The sequence below is a fragment of the Mirounga leonina genome, unplaced genomic scaffold (assembly GCF_011800145.1).
Source record: "Mirounga leonina isolate KUSES-001 unplaced genomic scaffold, KU_Mleo_1.0 Mir_507, whole genome shotgun sequence".
Classification (NCBI taxonomy): domain Eukaryota; kingdom Metazoa; phylum Chordata; class Mammalia; order Carnivora; family Phocidae; genus Mirounga; species Mirounga leonina.
In genome coordinates, this window is record NW_023270789.1 from 2,108,804 (window position 1) to 2,135,639 (window position 26,836).

The 26,836-nt window shown below is 38.9% G+C and overlaps 2 protein-coding genes across 4 annotated transcripts in view; one reads left to right on the forward strand and one right to left on the reverse strand.

The window, feature by feature from the left end:
- WDR3 (WD repeat domain 3) overlaps nt 1-9,874 on the reverse strand; it is a 32,808-nt gene extending 22,934 nt beyond the window's left edge. Inside the window, exons 1-4 of one of the 2 annotated variants that reach the window (XM_034990191.1) lie at nt 9,799-9,874; nt 5,252-5,453; nt 4,063-4,272; nt 1,709-1,827 (exon numbers count right to left, since the gene is read on the reverse strand). In XM_034990191.1, the coding sequence (XP_034846082.1) occupies nt 1,709-1,827; nt 4,063-4,272; nt 5,252-5,422 (500 nt within the window). In that variant the 5' untranslated portion in view covers nt 5,423-5,453; nt 9,799-9,874. Of the gene's footprint in view, nt 1-1,708; nt 1,828-4,062; nt 4,273-5,251; nt 5,454-9,510 lie in introns of both variants that reach the window. The other variant, XM_034990190.1, reaches the window with a different exon arrangement.
- A 97-nt stretch (nt 9,875-9,971) lies between these two features.
- Nucleotides 9,972-26,836, forward strand: part of GDAP2 (ganglioside induced differentiation associated protein 2) — a 63,924-nt gene continuing 47,059 nt past the window's right edge. The window contains exons 1-3 of one of the 2 annotated variants that reach the window (XM_034990193.1): nt 9,972-10,128; nt 18,350-18,592; nt 19,639-19,778. In XM_034990193.1, the coding sequence (XP_034846084.1) occupies nt 18,417-18,592; nt 19,639-19,778 (316 nt within the window). In that variant the 5' untranslated portion in view covers nt 9,972-10,128; nt 18,350-18,416. The remainder of the gene's footprint in view (nt 10,129-18,349; nt 18,593-19,638; nt 19,779-26,836) is intronic. The other variant, XM_034990192.1, reaches the window with a different exon arrangement.

The window sequence follows — 26,836 nt, forward strand, 5'->3', positions numbered from 1 at the left end:
TTCTTAAAAAGTAAAGAATCCTAACTTTCCATTATTAGGTAGAAAATGCAATGTTTCACCTGTAAGCACAGAAATAACTACAAATTCAGAGCGTCACAGAACACAGACGCTGACCTGTCACAGCACCCACATTCCCCCACTGTCTGACACAGAAATCTCTCACATCTCTTCTGCTCCCATCTCCCATGTCCAGGTGGTCCCCACATCCTGAAAACACCTCCTCTGGGAGGCCTTGACTCTTTCCAATCCATTTCTGCCCGCGAACCTGAATTTAAGTTCTACTGCCTGAACTATTTTCATAGCTTCCCATCCGGTCTCTTTGTCCATTCCTGTGCCTTCATTACATCCAATAAACTATCAGATAATCTCAATTTTTTAAACTTCCACTAGCTCAAGGTTCTCTATAGAATCAAAATCAGGCTCCTTAGCACCATTTTCGAAACTTGTCATTCATTGGCTCTGAGTCTCCCTGCCAATGAGCTCTCCTCTTCCCGCCTCAAATGCCCCTTCCCTGCTTCTTCACTAATATAAATCGAATATAATCCTCCTTCATGACTAAACTGGCAAAAACCAAAAACCCCACTTGTAAAGTCCTTCCTATACAATCCCACCTCACTGTGTTATTTCCTTTCTTTTACACAATTGATCCCTGTACGACGAGGGGGCTGGTGGCGCCAAATCCCTCACCCCCAGTATAGTCAAAAATCCACACACACACCTCTGATTCTCCCACAACAATAGCCTACTCTTGACCAGAAGCCTTACCAGTAACATGAACAGTTCATTCACACCTATTTTGCATGTAATATTCTCACAACAAAGTAATCTAAAGAAAAGAAAATATTAAGAAAATCGTAGCAGAAAACACATTTACAGTACTGTACTGGATTTACTGAAAAAATAAACGCATACAAGTGGACTTGACCAATTCAACCCTGTTGTTCAAGGATCAACTGTTCCCTAAGCTAAATGTGTATATTCTTTTAGAACATTAGTCATTCTCTCACAAAATCTGTGTTATCTAACAACACACCAATGTGCCATCCCACAGGAACCAGCCCACCAATGGTATGGCACTCAGGGCTCCTTCACAACTGCTTCTGAATCATTACTATAGTTCTTCTAGTTACTGCTGGCAAACCTTAGGATCCCAAACTTTCCTGGGTGGCCATTCCTTAGGATGGATCATTATTATATCAGGTTGAAACATATGAAATTGCTGATATTTGACCTATCATGTTTGACCTGCACAAATGGAAATTTCATGTGGTTCAACCTAATAGATGTTCAGAAGGCCTACATAGACAGTATGTCTGTTCTCAAAAGGCAGGCAACTCAAACACTTGGTATTCACCTCTGCTCACTGCTCCACATTCTGTTTTCCTGACTTTCTCAGGATCCAGAAAGCAGACAGTTCATTCTATAAATGGCATGCCAAAGCTTAAGGACCGTGAAAAAGCTAATACCAGAGGATATTAATGACAAATCAGAAGAGAATTAAAAATGCTAGAAGTAACTCTATGGATAGCTTCTAGGGTACTACTGGGGAGAAGAGGGAAGGAGAGAGGAAAGCAGAGGGCAGAAGAAGCTAACACATGAGTCTGAGGGTAGTGTGGACGAATGAGGAAGGAATGACCCAAATTCTGTCTTTGAAACCCTCTCTGATGCATTTACATAGAAAAGAACTGGAAATGAAACTGTTATTTACCTAGTAACTAGCAGATTCTTTTCTCGTAGAAACAGTGCCTGTGTGATGGCGTCCTTGTGCCCCTTTAGACGGTAGAGGCCGCTTTCATTGATCACATCCCACACAATAGTATCTGTGTCCTAAAGGGATCAGATAATACAGAAGAATTTTCTTTACCTCATCAGGCCTCGACAAACAATACGATGTAATATTTTTATTACAAAGGTGATACGTAGTCCTTGTAGAAAATTTGGAAAGCAAACAGAAAAGTTTTGAGGGAATAGACAACAGTTAATTCCACCATCTATACTGCTCCAATTCAACATTCAGGTTATTTTCAGAAAACTGGGATCATGCTATTCATGTCATTTTATAACCCTCCCCCCTTTTTTCCCCATTATTTCAAAATATTTCCATTTTTCCATGTCCTTCCAGACCGTTCTCATTTTCAATGATCACAAAATAATCAATCCTAAGGATATACCATAATCCATTTAAACATTTTTCTACTTTAGCCATCTAGGTAGTTCCCAATTTTCTGCTATTATAAATATGTAGAAGTGAACATTCTTGTACATAAATCTCCGTATATACCTCGGATCAGAATAAATACTAAAGAGGGAAATTCTTGGGTTAAAAGGTATTTCTATCTTTAAAGTTTGCAATTCATCACAAGCTGATCTCTTTAAATTGCACCAATCTCTAGGTCCACCAGGGATATGAATGACAAGGCCAGTTTTCCCATCTCCTCAGCTCTGGATATTACTAGTTTCTCAAAAACCAGCTACAAATGCTGTCTCAGTAGTTACTGAATTTACATTTCTGAACACCAACGAGAAATTCTGTCCATGCTCTGTGGGGATTACTGGCCCCTTGTACCTCTCTTGAACTGCTAAGGCCTGTCTTTCGTCTTCCTCTGGGTCTTACTTTTTGTTTGATTGTTTCTAAGTTATTAAGAGATGAAGGATATTAATTCTTTTTATACTGAAAATATTAAATACTTTCTCTTTTTCAATGTCCTTTAACTTTTTTCCAGTTTCATTGAGAAATAATTGACATACGTTGCTGTATAAGTCTAAGGTATACATATAACATGATGCTAAATCCATCTTCTCATATAAATAGAATAAAAAGGAAAAAAAAAGAGGACTAAAGGAAAAACAATTCCTCCTTGTGATAAGAACTCTTGGAACTTACTCTTAACAACTTTCCTATTTCTTTTAAATGTACAAATGTTTTAAATCTAAATATTCAAATCTATCACTCTTTTTCTTTATAATTTCTTTGCTGATATGCTTCAAGTCCTTTCCTACCCTGGTATCAGATAAATATTTACTTACATATCTTCCAGTTTACATAAAATATCTTTAATATGTAAGTCTTTAATCTGTGACTCATTTTGGTAGGTGGCATAAAGCTTTAACTTAAACTTCCCCCTACATAGCCAATTGTCTAAGCACTGTTTTAGAATTCATCATTTTTTTACACACCAGAAACGTCATCTTTGAAATATAATTAGAAATAGGAAAGTGGATTTGTGTCTGGGATTCCCATTTGGTTGCAATAACCTACCTATTTTGTGTTGATAGATTAGTTTAACACATTTTAATTATGACTTCATAACGCATTTTAACATCTGAGACCTCCTAAAAAAATATCTAACTCTGAAAAAAAAACAATCTACAGCCCTCTTTTATTATTCCTCTTTCCCAAATGTCTGGTGCTTTTGACTCATTTGTTTTCCATACACCCTTTTAAATAATTTGGTCATGTTACTAAAACAACAACAACAAAACCTTTTTGAGACACTTATTTACATTGCTGTACCTATATAAATTAACCAGAAAACACTAGCATCTTTGTCTTCTCGTTCAAGAACATGATTCGTATCTCTGTTCAGGTCTTCTGTTACATTCTTCAGTACAGTTTCATAGTATTTTTCTGTCACTTAATATGCTATTGTAAATACAACCTTTTACATTGTATTTTCTAACTGATGACTCTGAGACATAGGAAAGCTACCAATCTTTATGGCAAAGAATGACCGTTTGTCTCTCCTTGTCCCATCTGGTTTTTTTTTTCCCCTTGTGTACTGTTTTAAGTAGCACTTCCATAATGATGTTATATAATACTTATCAGAGTCATCCTCATCTTGTTCCTATACTTAATAGGCTTTTATTAGAGAATGTGACAGGCAACAAAATGAACCTCCCAATTCACATTCATCCTTCTTTCCTCCATTTCCACCACCTATACTATTTTGTACATCGAAGACCCACTGTTTCACCCAACAGTTTATGCGAACAACCTGCTTCAGCATAAGCCTTACACTCGTTCACTAGATTAAAATCTGGGTACCTGATTCAAGGTCTCACCTTGGACCCGGAAGCCAGCCTGCCCCCTAGCTGATCATACTTCAAGGAAGTGATGGCTGCTTTGTGTCCATTGAAGGTCACATTTCCTTCTCCACTTAGGAGACTGAAGATTCGGATAGACCCATCCTCATAACCAACAGCTAAGTGTAGCCCATCTGGGGAGGGACATAAGCAAGTGACTTCTTGTTTAAGCCCCTGAAGGATGAGGATCTGAAATCACAGGAATCATAAACAATGTACAGGTAGAGTTAGGCACGTCGTCAAAGGAAATGTCTGGGAATAATTGGGGACAGTAAAATTAAGAGCATCAATAATTCCAAATCATTCTTATGAATAATAATGAAATTCTGCAATCCATCTCAAGTTCTTTCATATAGGAATTATTATTTGTACAGGGCAATGAAACATTCAAGAAAGGTTAAAATTATTTTCTCCAAAGCTCTACATTAGCAGAGTATGCACAAAAATTTCCCAAGCGATAAATTACTAAGTCCTTATCCTAAGTTAACACCAAATGATATTCCATAAAGGGTTATAAACGCATCCTTGCTTTAACTGAACCCCATCTTGAGAGAAACCAACCGGTAGGGCACTAGGGTGCTACATGGTTTATCCCCAAGAAACTGGCTAGCAACAAGTATCAAAGTATTAACCTCCTGGGAGTCACACAGTGACTGGGCAAGATCAAAATACCTGTACTTGGTGTGGTAGAAATGGTAGGCTTAGGGAACTCAGTGACACAAAATATCAAAGCCTAGCTTAACAAACTTGGGCCTCCTCTGTATCAGTAAAAAAAAGGTTCTGCCAACACAGCTAAGTATTAGTCCTTTTAAACGCCTAATATTTTATAACTGGTTGTGAGGGCAACTAGAGGAACTTGAAAAATAAAGAACTGGTAGAGAAAACCAAACCTGTCAGAATTGCGATTACAAATAATTACTCGTAAATACTACAAATGGATACCTAAGAAGTAAGCTCCTATTTGGTCATGGTTTTCAGAATTTAGTGCAGAAAAACACAACAGAACCTGATACTTGGCTACCTAGACCCAACGAAGAAAGATTTCTCTTTCAGGGGCACATACGTTAAAAAAAAAATCTGTGCATAATAAATCAGAGCTCTCCCACTCTGCCTCTCCATCCTCAAATACCTATAAATCCGTTACCAACCTAGTTGATTTCTGGCTTACCTTCTCTCCTTTCCTTAAGTCCCAGACGAAAACATGTTCACAGGCCGGTACCGCCACGTAGCGTCCTTTTTCACCACGAAGGGTCACAAAGACAATATTACCTTTTTGGCTGCCAATGAGGCCAAAGACCGCACTGGCAACATAGCGTAGGTACTGCTTCGTGAGCCCCATGTTAGAACGTCTGAAACTGCGAGTGAGGCGGCTGTGCACACACACAAAGAAAAGTCAGCTCCTTGGGTACCTTGCTTCTGCTAGGCTAGCAAACACCACCGTGTATCATGTGATTAAAACTTGTAACTTGTGGGGCGCCTAGGTGGCTCAGTCGTTAAGTGTCTGCCTTTGGCTCAGGTCGTGATCCCGGGGTCCTGGGATCGAGCCCCACATTGGGCTCCCTGCTTGGCTCCCTCTCCCACTCCCCCTGCTTGTGTCCCTGCTCTCGCTGTCTCTCTCTCGTCAAATAAATAAATAAAATCTTTAAAAAATAAATAAATAAAAATAAATAAAAAATTAAATAAAAGGGGCGCCTGGGTGGCTCAGTCGTTAAGCGTCTGCCTTCAGCTCAGGTCATGATCCCGGGGCCCTGGGATCAAGTCCCACATCAGGCTCCCTGCTTGGCGGGAAGCCTGCTTCTCCCTCTCCCACTACCCCTGCTTATGTTCCTGCTCTCGCTATGTCTCTCTCTGTCAAATAAATTAAAAAAATCTTTAAAAATAAAAATAAATAAAAATAAATAAAAAATTAAATAAAAGGGGCGCCTGGGTGGCTCAGTCATTAAGCATCTGCCTCGGGCTCAGGTCATGATCCCAGGGTCCCGGGATCGAGCCCCGCATTGGGCTCCCTGCTCATCGGGGAGCCTGCTTCTCCCTCTGCCTCTGTCTCTCTCTCTCTGTCTCTCATGAATAAATAAATAAAAAATCTTTAAAAAAAAAGGGGTGCCTGAGTGGCTCAGTCGGTTAAGCGTCTGCCTTCGGCTCAGGTCATGATCCCAGGGTCCCGGGATCGAGCCCCGCATCGGGCTCCCTGCTCCGCGGGAAGCCTGCTTCTCCCTCTCCCACTCCCCCTGCTTGTGTTCCCTCTCTCGCTGTGTCTCTCTCTGTCAAATAAATAAATAAAATCTTTAAAAATAAAAATAAATAAAAAATTAAATGAAAGGGGCGCCTGGGTGGCTCAGTCGTTAAGCGTCTGCCTTCGGCTCAGGTCAGGATCCCGGGGTCCTGGGATCGAGCCCCGCATTGGGCTCCTTGCTCGGCAGGAAGCCTGCTTCTCCCTCTCCCACTCCCCCTGCTTGTGTTCCTGCTCTCGCTGTCTCTCTCTCGTCAAATAAATAAATAAAATCTTTAAAAAAAACAAAAACAAAAACTTATAACTTGTGACTTCTTAACCTTTGTTTACTCTGAGTAAAGTATTGACATAAATACCTGACATCATCATTTTGTATTTGCTATTGACTCAACATGTAAGCCCTCATTCCTCAAGTTTCAAATTGGTCACCTTGTCGTGCCCGCCTCACAAGTAACTGACATATGGCCTTAGTGCAGCTAAATAATTCACTACTGTTCATTTAACCACCATCAAATTTTTACACGGAGATTGACAAGATTGAGTCGGAAAACATTTACAGTGAACAATTACTGTAATCCTACTACCCAGACAAGCGCCGTTTTAGACACTAGAGTGTTGAGTAAAATAAAATCCCCAACCTCGTGGCACACATCCAGCAGTGATTCTCAAACTCTAGTATGTATCCGAATCACCCGAGGGCTTATGAAAACAGATTGCCGGGAACCACGTCCACCAAAGCTCCACAGTGCCTATTCTGATTCAGTAGGTATGAGATGGGACCCAAGATTTTTCTTTCTAAGAAGTTCCCAAGTGATGCTGTGGTTGTGTGGTTCCTCACTTGGGAGAACTACTGTTCTAGTACATGTATGTCCTTCTTTGATTTCCAAATCAGGTCAGCCACCTACCCTTGGCACAGAAACGTGATACAGCAACATGGCAAATTATTTTTGAAAGATGCCTTAGTTCTCCTCTAAATCAAATTCACTGAAAACATGTTTATAGATAAAAGAGACAACAAGTGAAGGAGATACTAAGTCAAGCCAGTCTGGTCTTGATATGGAAGAGTGAAAAGTGCCCCAAACACCCATGCAACTTAAAAAAGACGCAATACGAGACAGCAAATACACCCTTTTTTTGGGAAGCTGATTTTTGTTGTTGGTTTTTACTTTTGGTTTAATTCTACAGGGTCCATTTCTGATTACACTTGGTTTTAGCCTATCTTAACAAACAAATATTCAATGCCTAATCTCTTTAATATTTTCTTTTAGTAACCATTCATTTTTCCTCACCTAAGAACCAACAAAAGCCAGTTAAAAATCAAGGAAAGAATATTAACATGGTGATAACGCTGTTAGCCTAGGCCATTTCATCAACTCTTCCCTATTCCTTACTCCTCCAGCCCCTTAACTATAGTTGTTCCTCTTGATAGTCTTTGGCCATCTATCAATTCTTTCCACAGTATTTTCCTTGGAGACTTCATATTGCATACCTAGGCCTAGGGACACCTACATCTCTATTTCCGTCCTGTTCATGTACACGAATACCAATGATAAGAGTTCCAAAAACTTTCATGAGATACCCATTCAAATACCTTGCAGCATCATATCGAACATGGGTAAAACCGAACCTACCTCGCTTCCTGAACCCCTCATTTTTTTTCTTATTCTAAGATACACAATCCCCTTTGCCATTCAGGCTCATAAGCCTTGTAGCAAACTTTGGCTCATTAATAAAAAATATTATTAGAGGAGCCAAGACTTACAGAGCACTTACTATATGGCAACTTATTCAATGTATACACCTGAGTAAACGTATGCAGTTGTTTAATTACAAATAGCAACTGAGTTAACTAAAAGGGTTAACATGTGCAAAGCACTTAAGAGAAGCATCTAGGGGCGCCTGGGTGGCTCAGTCCATTGAGCCCCGGACTCTTATTACCATTGGGGTCATGATCTCAGCGTCATCAGATTGAGCCCCAAAGCAGGCTCTGTGCGCAGCGGGGAGTCTGCTTGAAATTCTCTCCCTCTGCCCCTCCCCCTGCTCATGCTCTCTCTAAAATAAATATTTTTTAAAAAGCATCTAGAGGGGCACCTGGGTGGCTCAGTCGTAAAGCATCTGCCTTCGGCTCAGGTCATGATCCCAGGGTCCTGGGATTGAGTCCCACATCGGGCTCCTTGCTCAGCAGGGAGCCTGCTTCTCCATCTGCCTGCCACTCCCCCTGCTTGTGCTCGCTCTCTCGCTGTCTCTCTCTCTGTGTCAAAATAAATAAATAAAATCTTTAAAAATAAATTAAAAAAGTGAAAAGCATCTAGAATATTGTAAATATAAGGATAAAAAATTCTTCACAATAGGGCGCCTGGGTGGCTCAGATGGTTGGGCGTCTGCCTTCGGCTCAGGTCATGATCCCAGGGTCCTGGGATCGAGTCCCGCATCAGGCTCTCTGCTCCTTGGGAGCCTGCTTCTGCCTCTGCCTCTCTCTCTCTGTCTCTCATGAATAAATAAATAAAATCTTTAAAAAAAAATAAAAAATAAATTCTTCACAATAACCTTACAAAGTAGGCGCTTTTCTTACCTCCATTTTACAGACAAGAAAACTAAGCAAAGAGATGTGCAATAACTAGCCCAAAATCATATACCCAGTTTTAAGTGCCAAAGCCAGGTTCCAATACAGTCAAATTCCAAAATTTCTTCTTTTAACCACTAAGCTAAACTGCTTCTTTGCCTCTGTCCTCTCTTTTGTCAGAAACTTCCACCTAATTCATCGGTTTTCTGAAGTAGGATTCTTTTCTCTCTTTCCACTTTCTGTTCCAGCTCTTTATCACTGGGTTCTTGTCAGGTTCGTTGGTTTCCTTCCTTTGTCCTGCCACCTTGCTTTCTTCGTATTGTTCCTCTCACCTACAATAACGTGCACTGTCATGTCAACCTATCTTATTAAATCGGTGTTATCCTCTGAGGCCCACTTCCTGCGAGGCTGGACCATTCTCGCAGCCTTTTCTATTGCCTCAATATTTAAGGTATCTTCCATACAACTTGGCACTAGTCATTTGTGTCTCACGTGCACAGATCTGAACGCCTTTTGGAGAGAGGTCACGACCTTACCTTCTTCCGCGACCTACCATCCCTGCTTCCAATACCTACGGAGCCCGAGAACATGTTGTATCTATGATGCACTGAGGGGCTGGGGCGTAGTAACAGACCTGTCAGACGTCCCTAACCCGAGTCTTCAGTCAGGACAGAGTGAGGGGGTGCTCCGCGCACCGATCATGCTGCCTGAGCATCCTCGGGAGACACGGTGCACGCACCAGCCCCCGGCGTTTGCGGGCGGCCACGGGGGACGGTAGGTTCCCAGTCGCCACCCTAGCAACCGGCCGCAAATGCCCCCGCCTCCTCTGCTGCTGGCGCCACGGGGGCCTCAGCCAGGACTACGCCACTAACTCTGAGCCGCAAGCAAAGGCGATCGAACGCCGTGCTCCTACAGCCCTTACCTCGGCCTCCACGAGGTTCCGAGCCTCCTGGACCCGCCCCCGGGACGAACCCCTTCCGGGTCCGCGTCGGGACCCACTTCCGCCCGGCGTTCCTTTTGCCTTCGAGGAGGAAGTGACGTAGGCGGTCTCTGGTTGGTGAGGACCCGCCGGTAGCGGAAGTCAATGTTTCGCCACTCAAAGCTCTTGCAGCTGGTCGCTCCAGGCTCCTGGGACTTTGACTCGCCTGACCGTCGAGCTCCTGGCCAGGGGTGTCCGGGGATGCCGCTCTGACGCTTTCTACGAGGAGCTTAACCCGCCCTGCTGCCGCCCGGATGGGACCGCCGGAGTGCTGTAAGAAGTGGGACTGGGACCGGGGCCGGGAGGGAAGGCGGGGTGGAGCGGGGTGGGGGCGCGGCGGGAGGCTCTCGGACTCGGCCCGGACTGAGGGTGCGGACAGAGAGGGTTAGTGCTGTCCGCTCTCTGGAAGAATGAGCCTGCCGCTTCTTCCCCAGAGGTTAGTCGGGCTCCTCTGGCCCGCGGCGCTATCGGGGACGACTTATCGAAGAGAAGAGAGAGGGTAGGCGGACCTGGGCACCAGGGACAGTGGTGCTGTAGTCACTAGGAAGGCACGCGCCCTGATGCAGGCGGGATAGGGCGGCTGGGACCTTTGCGGGTTACAGTCCCAGGGTTGAGTTTATGTTGCCGCGCGTGTGGACCCGCCGTGCCACAAACTGAGAGCAGCTCGAGTCAGGGCTGGGTAAGGCGCTAAGCCCAAGATGCTGAGTCGTCTGGATCCCCGCAGTCCCTGGAGTGACATTGGTCTGGCTTTGTGTTTCCGCTCCCTGGCCACTTGAGGGGGAAGTGACCAGGGCTGACTCCTCCTTCCTTGGTAATTGAGGTTTAGGTGCTCTGTCACCAGGTAGAAATTAGCTTTTCTCTCTTGCAGCTCTGTCCGCTTCTATTCTTGGGCTGCATGGAAATGTTCAAAAATGAGTTCCGATGTCTGTAGTTGTGGAAAATTAAAGCTAACATATAGCTGTACAAAAGAAATAAGCCTCTGCCTTCAATTATTGAGCAAGATATCTGCAGCCAACCTAGAAATTAGACTTTTATCTAAATTATCTCGTTATTTTCAGACGTTTCTTGAGTTTTTCTTTTCTTTTTTTTCTCGTTTCTTGAGTTCTTAAGACGTGCAGCCAGTCTTCCATAGTCAAGAAAATTGCAGTAGTAGCGAATGGATATGATGAGACTGTAGGTAGATGTAGGTGTTTTGAAACAAGATTACTGTGGGTTGGATGAATGGGAAGGGAGGAAATTGTGGCAACAGACTATTGTTTCAGTAAGTTTCCTGAGGAAGGGAGCGTTTAGGTGGGTGTGTATGGTTAATATCTCCCATAGGAGATGTGCATTATATTAATATAGGGAAAAAACGTGTGCTTCAGTAGAAAACTGCATAATCTAGATTCTATCTAGAAAGCTGTTCCAAGAAAGCAATTTTACAACTCTGTGAACTATAGATAACTAATGTCAGTACTAAATATTTTTTGTCTATAGACGTGCAGATTCTGTCCTCTTAGAGATTCAGTGGAAGTTGCCTTCTTGTACATTCATTTCAGTATTTCTGATCTATTAATGTGTTCAATTTTGGGATTCCTTTTATCTGTCACCTGACGGGTTCTCTCTGAGTTAAATAAAATGTTGAACACATTTTTGTTTTTATATTTGAATGAGTCATGATTTTACTTAAAAAAATTCCTTTTAATGTTATGAAATATTATGGGAAGGGACAATCACAAATGGAAAAAATAATTTTAATAAGAGTTGGTGTAAGAGCACCTATGTACCAAGATAATGCATCTTATAAAATTCCCAAACCATACAGTTTTTAAAAAGTATAACCCTAATTTCTAATTTAAGTTTCAAATTGTTCAATTTATTAATACTTATAATTAAGACGTAGTAAACTTCTTTTAATATGAAGGTGGTACTACAGACTCACCATTGGGGCCTGTGCTCTGGATGTTCTTGAATGACCGTGTTAAATTTGACCTAGACCATTGATATTGCTTAGAAATATTTTTGTTTTACTGTATTTATTGTTGACATATCTAGCTGCTTCAATTTGTTTTTTCCACCTAAGTAACTTTAAAAAAGGTTATTTCCATTTGCATAGGATGATTTTTAAATATTATAATAGATTTGATGTTGGGATGGAGTATTATACATAAATATCTAATGTGCCCTGAAGTTTTAAATATTGAAATACACGGCATAAAGAATGGTAAACCTGTAATTTATCTCTTTATACTTTTATCCAGGCCTGTCTAACCAATGTAAGCATTTTGAAGAACAAGCAAACAGATTTAAAGTTCCTGCTTTTCTATTAAATGATACCATTTTCTTTTTATCCAAACAAAAACCAGGTTATACTGAGACCGTGATCCAGGGTATTCTGTCTGACTCTGCTTAGTCTTGAACAATAAAAATCTAACCTCTCTAGCCAATCCAATTATTCATATAAAGAATTATTTAGAGGACTTCTTTTTTTATTTTTTATTTTTTTAAAGATTTTATTTATTTGACAGAGACACAATGAGAGAGGGAACACCAGCAGGGGGAGTGGGAGAGGGAGAAGCAGGCTCTCTGCTGAGCAGGGAGCCCTATGCGGGGCTAGATTCCAGGACGCTGGGATCATGACCTGAGCTGAAGGCAGACGCTTAACGACTGAGCCACGCAGGCGCCCCTAGAGGACTTCTTAAACTAAAAGACTGAGAGATTTATTAAAAAAAAAAAAAAAATGAGTACTTAACCTAAATGTTTACAATATTTGAGAAAAAAGACAAACCGCAGGGTAATGAGAATGGTTTATACTCATTACGGGTTTGGATTATAAAGGATATATAGAGAGTTCTTTTTGTCTTTAGGTCTTCAATCATGAAGATACTGAAGGTAACCCTTAACATAGTATGGCTAAGGAAATAGATATGATCTATTCTGGAATCTTCTGATTGTCTCATGTAGATTTTTTGATCTTGGACATAGATGTCTTGTCTCAGGAGCCTTTAATACTAAGGTTTAGTGTTTGCTTTTGAACCTGTTCAAAGTACAGAACTGATTAACTGATATTCAGTGGAAAGTCTTGCTTTAGCTATAGATTACTGTAGCTTTTCCCCCCTCCCTCACCTGAGCACTCTGTTTTCTTTCTATCATTGGGATTCTTAATCTGAGTCTGGGAACCTTCTCAAATTTATTTGTAACTGCTTGTATGAGCTCATCATGTGCTCACATTTTGGATGGTAAAAAGGTCCTGACCTCTTAGGTGATTCTCAAAGGGTCTGTGACCCCAAGAATGTTAAGAACCACTATACCTTAAGCATCAGAGATCAAATTTTCCTGCCTAGCTTGGCTTTGCTGTGTTGGAGACGAGGGGAGATTTAAATCTCTTTTTGGTGAGAAGAATCAATTTCAGCTTATAGATGGAGCTGAAAAAGAATTTTCCCTTTATTAAATGTCATGACACTTTCTATATAATGCCATTAAACTTCGAGAGCCCTGAACTGTATTTATTACTCATTAAGTACCCAATATCTTATGGGTCACAATGACTTTTAAGATCTGGGAAGAAGGGCCCACAAATTATGCAGACAAGATGTGATTAGAGATACAGGAGAACCACCAGTAGTGTACTGTCAAAGAAGATAATAGAATTTCAGAGAAAGAATGATCAGTAGTTAATGCAACTAAAATTTGATTAGTTCCTGGATTTGACATTTGGACATTTGGTCAATCATTGCTAGACATTGAAAGAGCAGTTTCAGCATTGTTAACAGATGGAAGCAAAACTGCAGTAGGTTGAATAAATGGGAGAAAAGGAAATAGAGCTGCAAAACAAATTATGCTTTAATGTTAAATGGTGGAATGAGGAGTTTTCATTGGTGTCTGAAGAAGAAATGGGGTAGGAGAGTTTTTTGAGAATAGGAGAAGCAAGGGGAAGGAGAGAGTAGATATAGTGAAGGGAGAGTTACAACATTCTCTTATAAGAGAGCTGGTGAAGTGGAGTAAAATGCGTAAATGAAGGCAGTTTGGCAGGTTTAAAGTGTGGCTCCCAGATGTGCTCTTACCTCTGTAAAACTCTTCTACTTTTGGTCTTAACTGTCACTTTGTGGAAGAGACATTCTCTGCTTCTCCAAATCTAAATTAAGTTTCCACCTTGTTCTTCTTTACAGAACACTTCTCACAGATTTTAACTATGTATTTATTTCTGTGATTATGTATATTTGTGTGATTTTTATGAGTCTGTTTCTTCCATTAGAGTCTCCGTACCTAATAATGCTTGAATAAATGAATGCGTGGAACAAATAAGCATTTATTATCTTGCAATTTCTATGGGTCAGGAATTCGGTAGCAGCTTAGTTTTGTGGTTCTGGCTCATGAGGGTTTCTCATGAGGTTGCAGTCAGGATATCAGCTGGGCTGAAGTCATTTGAAGCCCAACTAAGGCTGGAAGATCCAAGGTGATTCCTTCACCTGCCTGGGCATTGATGCTGGTTGTTGGCAGGAACCCTCAGGTTCTTCCCATGGGGACCTCTCATGGGCTGCTTGAGTGTCCCACATCATGTGAGCTAATTTCCCCAGAGCAAGCACTCCAAGAAAGAGCACAATATCTTTTATGACTCATCCTTGGAAGTCATATACTGTCATTTCTGCAGTATCCTGTTGGTTACATGGGTCAGCCCTATTCTCTGTAGGAGGCAGCTATACAGGGGCATAGATATCAGGAAGCAGGTATCATTGAAGGACATCTTGGAGGATGTTAACCACAGATGCTATATGTATAGCATAGAGAGTCACCCAAGAATTCTTAAAACAGTTTCCTAATGGTGTTGATGGAGGGCCCAGCTGACATTGAAAAACATGCATTTGTCTTGGCAGCAGACAGGATAATTACTGATTGGTTTTTTTTTTTCCCTAGTCGCATAAGAGCAGAATTAGAGAAAACAGATGTTGGATTGATCTAGGTATTAGGGATTAACAAGTCATTTCAAGGGCAGACATTGAGATAAATAACTGTATCTTAATTCAGCAATTTGTGTTTGGTTTTTGGTGCTCATTAGAGTCTTTGACAGCAAGTGTTCTAGTCTCTGTCATACACGGAGACATACCTTTATCTCAACAGCGGTGTAGGTGACTTCCACATTGGCTCTGAGAAAGCTATAACAACTTTTATTGTGTTTTGCTTTGTGCCAGATTATATCACTTAATCCTCACAATAACCCTAGGAGTGTATTATTCTTATTTTTGAAATAAGGAAACCCTGGCTTATAGTCAAGGATAACCTAGCTTTTAGGTCCTAGACCTAAACTTAGGCCTGCTGATAACAGAACCCCAGCTCTCACATTGCACCACCCTTCCTCTCTCCCACAGTATAATTGCATGTGGAAATATTTATCTCAAAATACTAAAGAAGCCGGATTCAAAATTGTACCTACAGTATGATTTCACCTATCATAGAAAAAAGATAGGAACTCTATTAAAATTTGGGAGTTTTTCCTTTCTTAACTTTTTTTTCTTAAATGTCCTGTGAGTATTACTTAGAAAAGTTATTTAAAAAAGTAATTTTGTCCTGAAAGTTAGCACTTGAGTTTGCAAAATGAAAACAAAATTTAATGTTTAATGGAATTTTTTATATTATAGTTAAAAAGTTTTAACATGGGGTGCCTGGGTGGCTCAGTTGTTTAAGCGTCTGCCTTCGGCTCAGGTCATGATCCCAGGGTGCTGGGATTGAGTTCCGCATCGGGCTCCCTCCTCAGCAGGAATCTGTTTCTCCTTCTCCCTCTGCCCTTCCCCCCTGCTCGTGCTCTGTCTCTCATGCTCTCTCTCTCTCAAATAAATAAATAAAATATATTTTTTTAAAGTTTTAGCATGAGTCATTGTCCTCAAAAATCTGTGAATAATTTTTTAAAGTATGAATTTCTGTGAAGTGTCATTCCATTGAGCTTCAGGCAGTTTAGCCATGAAAAATGAATGTAGTCTCTATCTGTCCTCTATTCAGCTTGTCCAGCTCAGGTTTGAATACTTTTTAACAAATCAACAGATCTCGTGGTTGCCTCTAGTTTCAAAGGCCAATTGGATGGACTAAACACCAACTTCTAGATAAAATTAGTTTCTTTATTTCAAAATAATTTCAAAAGAGTTTTTTTGTATCAAATAAGAATAATCCACTTATACAGTTTTATCATGGTATAATTTCTAAGGCCTTTCAGAAATTGTTAAATAAATGATCACATTTCCTACTGCACGGTGCTGGTGTAGGAATTAACATATTGTGCCTGATCCATGGTTCATTCCACTTAGTATCTCACATTTCTCAGCAAGAAACACCAAGGAATTAGATGTAGAAAGGTGTATTTGTTCTCCTTGCCTCTAACAACAGACAGGATCACACAGAAAAACTTCTCTTAACAGGAAGTTCACATGCCAGCTTTCATTCCTGATCGTCTGTCTGCTCGGTGTTACCTGTGATGATCTCTACCTTAGCAAACCCACACTGATCAATCGACAGTCCTGTTACTCAACATTTCAGTAGCATTTACTGATCCTTCTCAAGCACTGCTCAAAATACTTTCTTCACTTTGCTTTTAGGCTGCCATACTTTCCTGGTGTTACTTCCTGTCTTATCAGTCCTCTTTAGCTCATTTTTTTTTGACTTGTCCTCTTTTCCAGCCTGTAAGTTTTGCCTTAGGACTCAGCCCTCCAGTCTCTTTTCTCCACTTGCATTGTGTCTCTTGGTAATCATATCCAGTTCCCGTAGCCTTAAATACCACCCAAAGGCTGAGTCTTCCATATTTATGTGTGTGGCCCGACCTCTCCTCTGAGCTCTAGCCTCATATAGCCAATTGCATGTCTGACATCAATACTTGGCCAAATGAGGGGCATCTCAAACTTCACACATGCAAAAACACAGGAGGAAGAATGACCTTGATTGTCACTGTGCCGCACAGCCTACTCCAGCCTCCCCCTTCCCTGTAAATAGAATTAGCATCTACTCAGTTGCTCAAGCAAGAAATCTAGGAGTTACCTTACCTTTGATTCTGTTCTTTTCCCTCACCATTCATATTCATTTAGCAAGTCTTGTTGACTCTACCTTCAAAATACATTCCAAATCCAACCATTTCTCCTCACCTTCGTCACCGTCTCACCTAAATCTACAGTCATTTTCTGCACATCTCTGGTTGTACTCTCACCCCTACTGGATTTCACTGTAGCTAGAGTAATCTGACCAAGTGTTATTTATATTAAGTCATTCCCCCTATCAAGATCCTGTAACAGCTTCCCCCCATATTTACAATAAGACCAAACCTTCTTATCAGGGCTTACACACTGCATCATCCAGCCTTTCCCTCTCCCATCAACCTCATCACCTACCACTCATTACCTAGCTTATTCTGTTCTATCCAGATCAGTTTCCTCGCCCTTCCTGGGATACACCAAGCTCCTTCCTGCCCTTTGGGCCTTTTCTCTTACTATTTCCTCTGTCTGAAACACTCTGCAGGGCTTCATATGGCCTGATCTCTCACTTTGTTTAGCTCTCTACTCAAATAGCACCTTTTTTCTCATAATACTTACTGCTTCCAGTCATTCTGTTGGATACCTGCTTGCTTGTTTGGTTATTGTTTATCATCTCCTCTCCAGGAAACATTAGCTCAGTAAGTGCACGGACTTGCTCTGTCTTATTCACCAGTGTATCCCCAGTGCCTAGAACAGTACCTGACACATAATAGATGCTTACAAAGATTTGTGAATGAATGAATCTACATTTTACTGAAACAGCTATCTGACTTCTTGGCAAATTAAATATCCTTACTTCTCTTTGTAATACTTGATACTGTGTGTCTTCCTATCACCCTCCTCTTCTAATTTCTGTATTTCCGTACAGCCAATATCCTACTACATCAGTGTCTCATGCCACATCTTATAAATTGTCTAATCCTGTTAATTCTCCCTTTATATGTTGCCTCTCAAATCCATGCCTTCTTCTCCATCGGCTTCTCCCACTAAATTTAAACTTTTATTGTCTCTTACTACTTGATTGCAGGAACCTCCCTGCTTCTCATTTTGTCTTACTCAGTTATCATTGAGTAAGATCTTATCTCCGTATTATTATTTGACTGAACTCTTTACTTTTTTTGATTGAACTCTTTAAATTGTCCATATTATTTATCTTTATATCTGTTGCAGCACCTAGCAAGCTCCCCTCCCCCAATAGCAGACATTCAGTGAATGTTGAATGAATTGTCCTGTGTTTATGGGAAGTAGAACTGGTGGGCCATGTGGTTATTTTAATGGCTGTGATTCTTTGAAAAGAATTTGTGCTGAAATAATCTCCCTTTCTTCCTGTTTTAGAGAAGCTACTGCAATTCTTTGTTACATATTGGTTTTTATGGAGTATTTTAAGTGACTAATCATACAATGTCCTATTAGAGCATTTCACAGTAGAGATTTGTTTTTTTGATCTAAGACGTAAAATAGTATCTGTACTTCTCTATTAAAACAGTTCTTTCTTTTCTTTTAAGCTAAAGTCTGCCGTGAATATTGAATTGCTGAGGAATTTGGGGAAAGACAAGCTGAAGTTCCCATTCCATGGATCCCTTGGGTGCACCTTCCCAGTTTGTGGATGTGGATACACTACGAAGCTGGGGCGACTCATGGGAAGATGAATTAGATACTTCTGATACTGCAGCTGAAACGTTTCAGGAAAACACTATTAGATCACCTTTTCTTTACAATAAGAATATCAATGGGAAAGTGGTTCTTTGGTAATTCTTTGATTAAATCATATCATGATGTAATAACACTCTGATAATTTCTTCTAAACTTTTTTTTCCCATAATTTCTTCAAAACTCTTCTTTGTAAGCCCTAGCATTGTTGATATATTATTTTGCTTATACTTACGTTTTATTGAGGTATTGTTGACATAACAATAAACTGCACATTTTTAAAGTGTACAGTTTGGTGAATTTTGACATGTATGTATCCATGAACCTGCTCTCTCACTTTGATCACCACAATCAAGATATTACTATTAGTAGTAATACCTTTAAAAAAAAAAAGCTTTATTGAGGTATAATTCATATATCACACAATTCACCTGTTTAAATTGTATAAGTCCATAATTTTTCGTATATTTATGAAGTTGTATGACCATCGCCACAGTCAATTTTAGAACATTTTCATCACCCCAAAGTCCTGTTCCCACTAGCAGTCATTCCCCATTTCACCCATCTCTCAGCTGTAGCCAACCACTAATCTACTTTCTCTGTGTATAGATTTGTATATTCTGGACATTTCATGTAAATGGAATCAATTTTGACTTAGTGTAACATTTTGAAGGTTCATCCATGTTGGAGTGTGAATCAGTACTTCATTCCTTTCTATGGCCAAGTAATATTCCATTGTATGGATATACCTATCACATTTATCACTTTATCAATTCATTAGTTGATAGACATTTGGGTAGTTGACACTTTCTGGCTATCATAAATAATGCTGCTGTGGTAAACTCTTGAAACCAACCACTTTTAGCTATATAAGCATTCTATTACAGTGAAAGAGAAATGCAGAAGCAAAGGAGTAACGTGAGGGTTCTGTGGGTTTCAGGGTTGTAGCATTTGCACTGAAGTTCTAAGATGCCAGATTAGTCTTCCTGAGTCCAGAACTACTTTTCTACTGTTGCTTAAGCTTGTGAGCTACCAAACCAACGTTGTAAGGGGAGTGAGGATAGAATATTTTGAAAGAATTAGCAGTTAGCTTTCTTATCTCCCTCCTCTTCCCCACTTGTTCATTTGTTTATCATTTCCTCAGGAAAGGAGATGTGGCATTACTGAACTGTACAGCCATTGTGAATACCAGCAATGAAAATCTTACAGATAAGAACCCTGTGTCAGAGAGTATCTTCATGCTTGCAGGACCTGATTTGAAGGAGGACCTCCAGAAACTTAAGGGTGAGTGAGGTTTCCTAGGTATATTATTGCTTAGGAAACGTTTATTTTTGATATTTGAAGAAGCATATTTTGCTTTTAGTGAGAATACTAAGTAGATGTAGCTGTTTTGTTATTGTTTAAACTTCATAAACACAGCTTTTGAAAACCCCACATTGTGTTAGAAGCAGAACACTGAGACTTTACTCTCAGTAAACTCCTGTCATGTTCTCGAATTTGAAAATGACAACCACTATAGCCAGTTAAATCTTTGGTAGTGTTTTCTTGGCTGTATATTTTTCTTGGACTAATAAGCCTTGTGAAACAACTTATCCTTTCTCTAAACTGAAAAATTTTATCATGATTTGATATTGATAGAGAATTTTTCATATACCTCGTGGAAGGCAGTTGTTGCACTTTGGAAACGTAATTAACTTATTGATAAAACCAAAATGCATTGTAAGAGCAAAATATATTCTCAATTAATTTTGTACTTGCTCCTTTTTTCTTAACCAGAACATTCTTCTGAGAATATTTCATTGGAAATGGGGACAGGAAGAGTTCTATTAGTTCAGCATCTTATTTACTTTATCTGCATTCATTTTCTTAAATTACCAACCTGACAAACCAGGTTACTGTTATTTGAGCCCAAATAGAATATTGTGAAATTCAGTCATCCCATTTTATAAGAAGTATTTATGAAATACAGCAATGTTTCTTAAAATGTAAACAACAAATCTCACCTGTATAAAATCTTGATTTCTTTGACCTCTACCATTTAACAATGAAAACTGGTTTCTAACCTAATAAGGATATTAGAATTTGAACAGGAATACATAATAATGCTGACTCTATGAAAGAGGGGATAGAGAAGAATTACATTATCTGATCAAGAAGCTGAACTCTATGATGGCAGAAGGAGGGAAAAAAAAGCCCTCAACCTAAAAACATGATACCATGAAGAACATGGAGAAATTAGGAAATGTAGTACAGATAATACTGAGAAGTTCTTTGATAAAGGTAATAGAGAAGCTTGTCTGGAAAAATTCCTTATGGCCTGTGCGTGTGTATGTGTGTGTGTGTATTCTCATACCTTAGAGCTGGACTTGGGGATAAGAAAAAGGAAGTAATAAAATTTAATACAAGGATACAAATGAAACCTCAGAATTTAACAGCATGTGTTTGAGAGCCTCTGAGCAGGAGTGCACGTTATAACTCTGCCCTTCACTAACGGTGTAATGTAAAACCAATTAACTTCACCTCTGGGCCTGAGTTTCCTTCTCTCTAAAATGGGCAGTTTCCTACACATAAAAGGGCTCAGTATTTGAGGATGGAAACAATATCATGAAAACCAAATTAAATAATGAACATTAAGCGCTAGGCACATTCTAAGTGTTTAGTGTAATTGCAGCGTTAGCTATAGGCCTCAGTTGTTTGATAAGTCAGTGCCAACCTGCGGGCATCTTCAGTAACAACTTCATAAGTGATTACAAAGTGTGACTTCCCAAATTTTCTGTGTGATAGAAAGCTGAGAGGAGTTAATAAGGAGATTTTGGGTGTTAGACCAAAGAATTTTAAATATTCTGAACTGACTGGAAGTATGAGCCAAAAAAAAAAAAAAAAAAAATTGACAAGGATGAATATAAAAGTCTTGCAATAAGTTTAAAACCTTAATTATCCAAATTCAGGATGGGGAAGCCCAGTTTGACAACCCTTATTATATAAGAAAGTATTTACTGTTGGTAAAATGGCATTATCATTCAGTCCATTTTTCATTTTTCATGCAAAAAGCTTCAGGGTTAACGCTTTCCTCCTCCTTATCTGCCACATAAAGTTTGTCATCAAGCCATAAATGTATCTTGAATCTCTTTATCACCACTGGCTCCAAATTTGCCTATCGTGCCATCATCCCCTCTGTGGACTATAGCCATGGCTTCCCTTTCAGCTGGTCATTCTTCTTTACCTAAATCTCTTTTCCATATACAGGAAGCATTGCTTTTTAAATTGTAAATCCCTTCTTATTGCTTCTCTGCTTTGAACCACGTAGCCCTCCCATTACACTTAAAATGCAAACTCCTTAAGCTGATTCCCCAAGGACTTGCAAGGTCTCAGTCACTTGCCTCCAGGCTCCTTTCACAGCCCCTTTTCCCTTCCTTAACATTGAACCAAACTGATCTCCAGTTGCTATGTTTAGCTCCTTTTCAATTTCGCATATACTTTGCTCTTTCTCTCAGTTTTTAACTCTTATTCTTAAGTCTTTGCTTATATCTCTTCCTCAAAGCACTGTTCTGTTTACTTCAGAATTGGCCAGTCTCCCCATGATATATGCTCCTAGCCTGTAGTACTTCTTTTTAGGGCTCTTATCACAATTGTAATTTCATAAATTGTTTACCTGATGACAATGTTCCCATTAAACTTTGGCCTCCATGAGGACAGAGACTGTATGTCTTATTGGTCTCCATGTGTTCTGTAACAAGAATAGTGGAGGCATCCTTTAAGTAGCAGATGAATGACTAGAAATTTTCTGGGATTTTAACTAACTAGACTCAGCGGTGATAATGTCTCATTTCTACTGAGAACACTAACATCAGATTATATCACTAGAAATACAGCATCATAGAGGAAGGTAATTTGTTATCAGCTTAAAATAGACTATTATGTATATAAGATGTTTTATGTAAGCCTAATGGTATCCACAAAGAAAAAAACCTTTAATAGATATACAAAAGATAAAGAGAAAGAAATTAAAGCATACCAGTAAGAAAAGCAAATCACAAAGGAAGACCGCAAGAGAGGAACAAAGGAACTTAAAAAAAAAAAAAAAAAAAAACCCAGGAAGCAATTAACAAAAGGGCCATAGTAATTCTTTACCTAGCAATAATTACTTTAAGCATAAAAGGACTAAATTCTCCAGTCAAAAGACACAGAGTGGTTGTTGGATTAAAAAAAACAGATCCAACAGTATAGTGTCTATAAGAGATTCACTTTAGCTTTTTAATGACACGCATAGGCTGAAAGTGAAAGGATGGTAAAAGATATTCTGTGCAAATGGAAACCAAAAGAGAGCAGGAGTGGCTATACTTACGCCAGGTAAAATATACTTTCAGTCAAAATTGGTCACAAGAGGTAGAGAAGGTAACTATATGGTAATGAAGGGGTCAGTTCATCAAAGGGATGTAACAGTTGTAAATATGTATGTACCTAACATTGAAGCACCTAAATAAATATTTAAAGTAATATTAATTGACCTAAATGGAGAAACAGACAGCAATACAGTAATACTTGGGGACCACAGAATACCACTTTTCAACACTGGATAGATCATCCAGACAAAATTAATAAGGAAACAGAGGGCCTGAATTATACTATAGACCAAATGGACCTAATAGACATATACAGAACATTCCATCCAACAACACCAAATACACATTTTTCTCAGGCGCACACAGAACATTCTCCAGGATAGATCATATATTGGGCCACCTATCAAATTTAAGAAGATTGATATCATATCAGGTATTTTCTCTGACCACAATGGTGTGAAACTAGAAATCAGTAATAGAAGGAAAATTTTAAAAATTCACAAGTACATAGAAATTAATACATTCCTGAACAATCAGTGGGTCAAGAAGAAATCAAAAGGAAAATCAGAAAGTATCTCAAAAAAAATGAAAATACAATATACCAAAATTTATGGGATGCAACAAAAACAGTTCTAAGACAGAAATTCATAGCAATTAATGCCCACATATTAAGAGAAAAGAAAGGTCTCAAATAAACATCCTAACTTTAAACCTCAAGGAATTAGAAAATGAAGAATAATGTAAGCCCAGAATTAACAGAGGGTAGGAAATAATAAAATCTAGAGCAGAAATTTAATAAAATAGAGACTAGAAAGAATTCGTAAAAAAAATCAATGAAAAAGTTGATTTTATTTTATTTTTTATTTTTTTTTATTTTTTAAAGATTTTATTTATTTATTTGACAGAGAAAAACACAGCGAGAGAGGGAACACAAACGGGGAGTGGGAGAGGGAGAAGCAGACTCCCTGCCGAGCAGGGAGCCCGATGTGGGACTCGATCCCGGGACTGCAGGATCATGACCTGAGCCGAAGGCAGTCACTTAACCAACTGAGCCACCCAGGCGCCCGAAAAAGTTGATTTTAAAAAAGATAAAATTGATAGACCTTTAGCTAGACTAACCAGAAGAAAGCAGTCAAATAAAAGTATAAATGAATGAGATATTATTACAGCTGACACCACAGAAATACAAAGGATCATGGGAGACTGCTGTGAACAATTATATGCCAACATATTGGATAACCTAGAAGAAATGGATAAATTCCTGGAAACATACAGCCTGCCAAGACTAAATCGTGAAGAAACAAAATCTAAACAGACCAAAAGGAGTGAGGAGATTGAATCAGTAATCAAAAGCCTCCCAACAAAGATAAGCCTAAGACTTGAGGGTTTCACTGGTGAATTCTATCATACATTTAAAAAGAATAACAATTCTCCTCAAATTTTTCCAAGAATTGAAGAGGAAAGAACACTTCTAAACTCATTTTACAAAACTAGCATTACCCTAATACCAAAGCCAGGTAAAAACACTGCAAGAAAACTACAGTCCTATATGCCTGATGAACGTGTATGCAAAAATTTTCAACAGAATACTAGCAAACCAAATTCAACAGTACATTAAAAGGATCAAACACATTTTCTTTATTCATTTATCTACACATATGTGTGTGTGTATATATATACACACACATACACAAGTGTGTACACATTATATGGTATAAAATACACATACACACAATGGGATATTATTCAGCCATAAGAAAGAAGGAAGTCCTGTCATTTGTGACAACATGCATAGTACTTGATGGTATTACGTATGCTAAGTGAAATAAGACAGACAAATATTACATGACCTCACTTATATGTGGAACCTAAAAAAAGCTGAAGTCATAGAAACAGGAGAATAGTGGTTGCCGGAGAGTAAGGGAAATGAGATGTTGGTCAAAGGAAACAAATTTCCAGCTATAACATGATTAAATTCTGAGGATATAATGTACAACTTGGTGATTATAATTAACAATACTGTGTTATATACTTGAAAGTTGCTAAGAAAGTAGATCTTAAATATTCTTGTTAAAAGAAAAAGGTAGTTATTTTAGGTGGTAGATGTGTTAACTGACCTTATTGTGGTAATTACTTCTCAATGTATACTTAAATTATCAAGTTATACACTTTAAACTTATACAGTGTTATGTGTTGATTATGCCTCAATAGAGCTGGTGGGGGTGGGGGGAAGAAGTATAGCATCAGAGTCAAGAATGTCTGTCCTTTATTCTGTCTTGGTAGGACCTGTAGTATACAGTCAGTATTCATCTTATTTTTATTACTACTTTTTAAGAGTGATGATAAACTGGGGGACACCTAAAGGAAAATGATGAGCATGGTATACACTGTGGAAACCATATCATTTGAAGGTATAGTTTAAAGGGCTAGGGTTGGCACAGAGAAGATTTGAGGGAAACATGATTGTATTCCCCAAACATTTGAAAAAGTTTCATACTGAAGAGAGTGGAGACATAATTTCATTGTGTTCCTAGAATCCTTGGTGGGAAGATACATAAAACTTCATTTCAGTTCATTTAGAGAAAATTTTCTAAGAAATAGAGCTTCCTAAAAATGGAATGGGCAGATTTGGCGTATTATACCCAAATTAAAAAAAAAAAAAAATTTGTGTGCTTGTATCTCAGTCTTCTATCCAGTCTTTGAATTTAGGAATTTTATGAACCTAAAGCTGTGTGGGGCTGTTGTTTTGGTAAAGAATGTGTGATAAGAGAGAGATTGATAAATGATGTTCGGCCTTAGGGTCAGAATAACATCTGATAATTCGCTTACTTGTTTCTGGGCAAGAATACATGTAATTAAGTACTTAAATATTAAACACTGTAAGTATCTCCTTGTGCAAAATGAGAAAAATACTTTCTTCTCCCATCAGGATCACTGTATAGTTTTGCTGCTTAAATGTTCCATCACTTGGTATTAAATGCGCAGGTTTGCTAGGATGGGAAGACATATACTACATTTTTTGATTGCTAAGTTTATGAATAGGACTCTTTGCTATAAACATTAAGACAACTTTTGTGTTTCTTACTGTGGATGTTGGGATTTAGAGAGAAATAAGTGAAGTTGAAGAGCCCTAACTAATCTTTAGTACTCAGGTATATTCAGGTTATCATTGCAGCAGGTGCTCCTTAGCAGAGGATGTAGTCAGGGTAAAAGATGCACTGGACAGAGTTATGGCTGGAGTGAACTTGAACTTACTCAGTAAATTTGTATTTGTTTTACAGGAATTAAAAATACTTTCAGGACTGTGTTTTAACTGTTCATAATCATGTCAGGATTTGGGTTTGGGTTAGAAGAAATCGGTTTAGAGAGAACAAATGGAAGATGAGGAAGCAATGCAACAGTACTTAGCCTAAGTCTAGTCTCTAGAGTTCTGAGTTTTGGTTAACAATTATTAAAGGAAAGGTGGGATTCCCAAAACCAGAGTATCTTGAACACTTAGCAATTCTTTTCTGTTTCTGTAGTCTGCCCTCAGAGATCTTCAGGATTGATTCTGCAAACTGACTGCCCAAATACATGTTTGCTTGCTTGCTTTATTTTTTTAATATATATATCATTTCTTTTGAATAATTGTTTTCTACTTACAGTAGCAATAAATGTAAATTGTAGAAATTATATGCACAGAAGCTACAAAATAAATGAAAACTTAACATTTCCACCACACAAAGATCACCAGTACTAGTCCTATAGTACATATTCTTCTGGATCTTTCTGTAGGTATATGTGGGCATATGCATACATCCTTAAATATTTTGTTACCAGCATAAAATAATTATATGTATACAGTCCTTACCTACGATAAGATAATTGTACACATACTGTTCTGCATTCTGCTTTCTTCAGCAAATGAATCCCACCCTTTGGTTTCAGAAATTACTTCATCTAATACCCAAATCATATTTTAAATTTCCAGTTGACCCTGAAATGCCCTCTGCAGCTAGT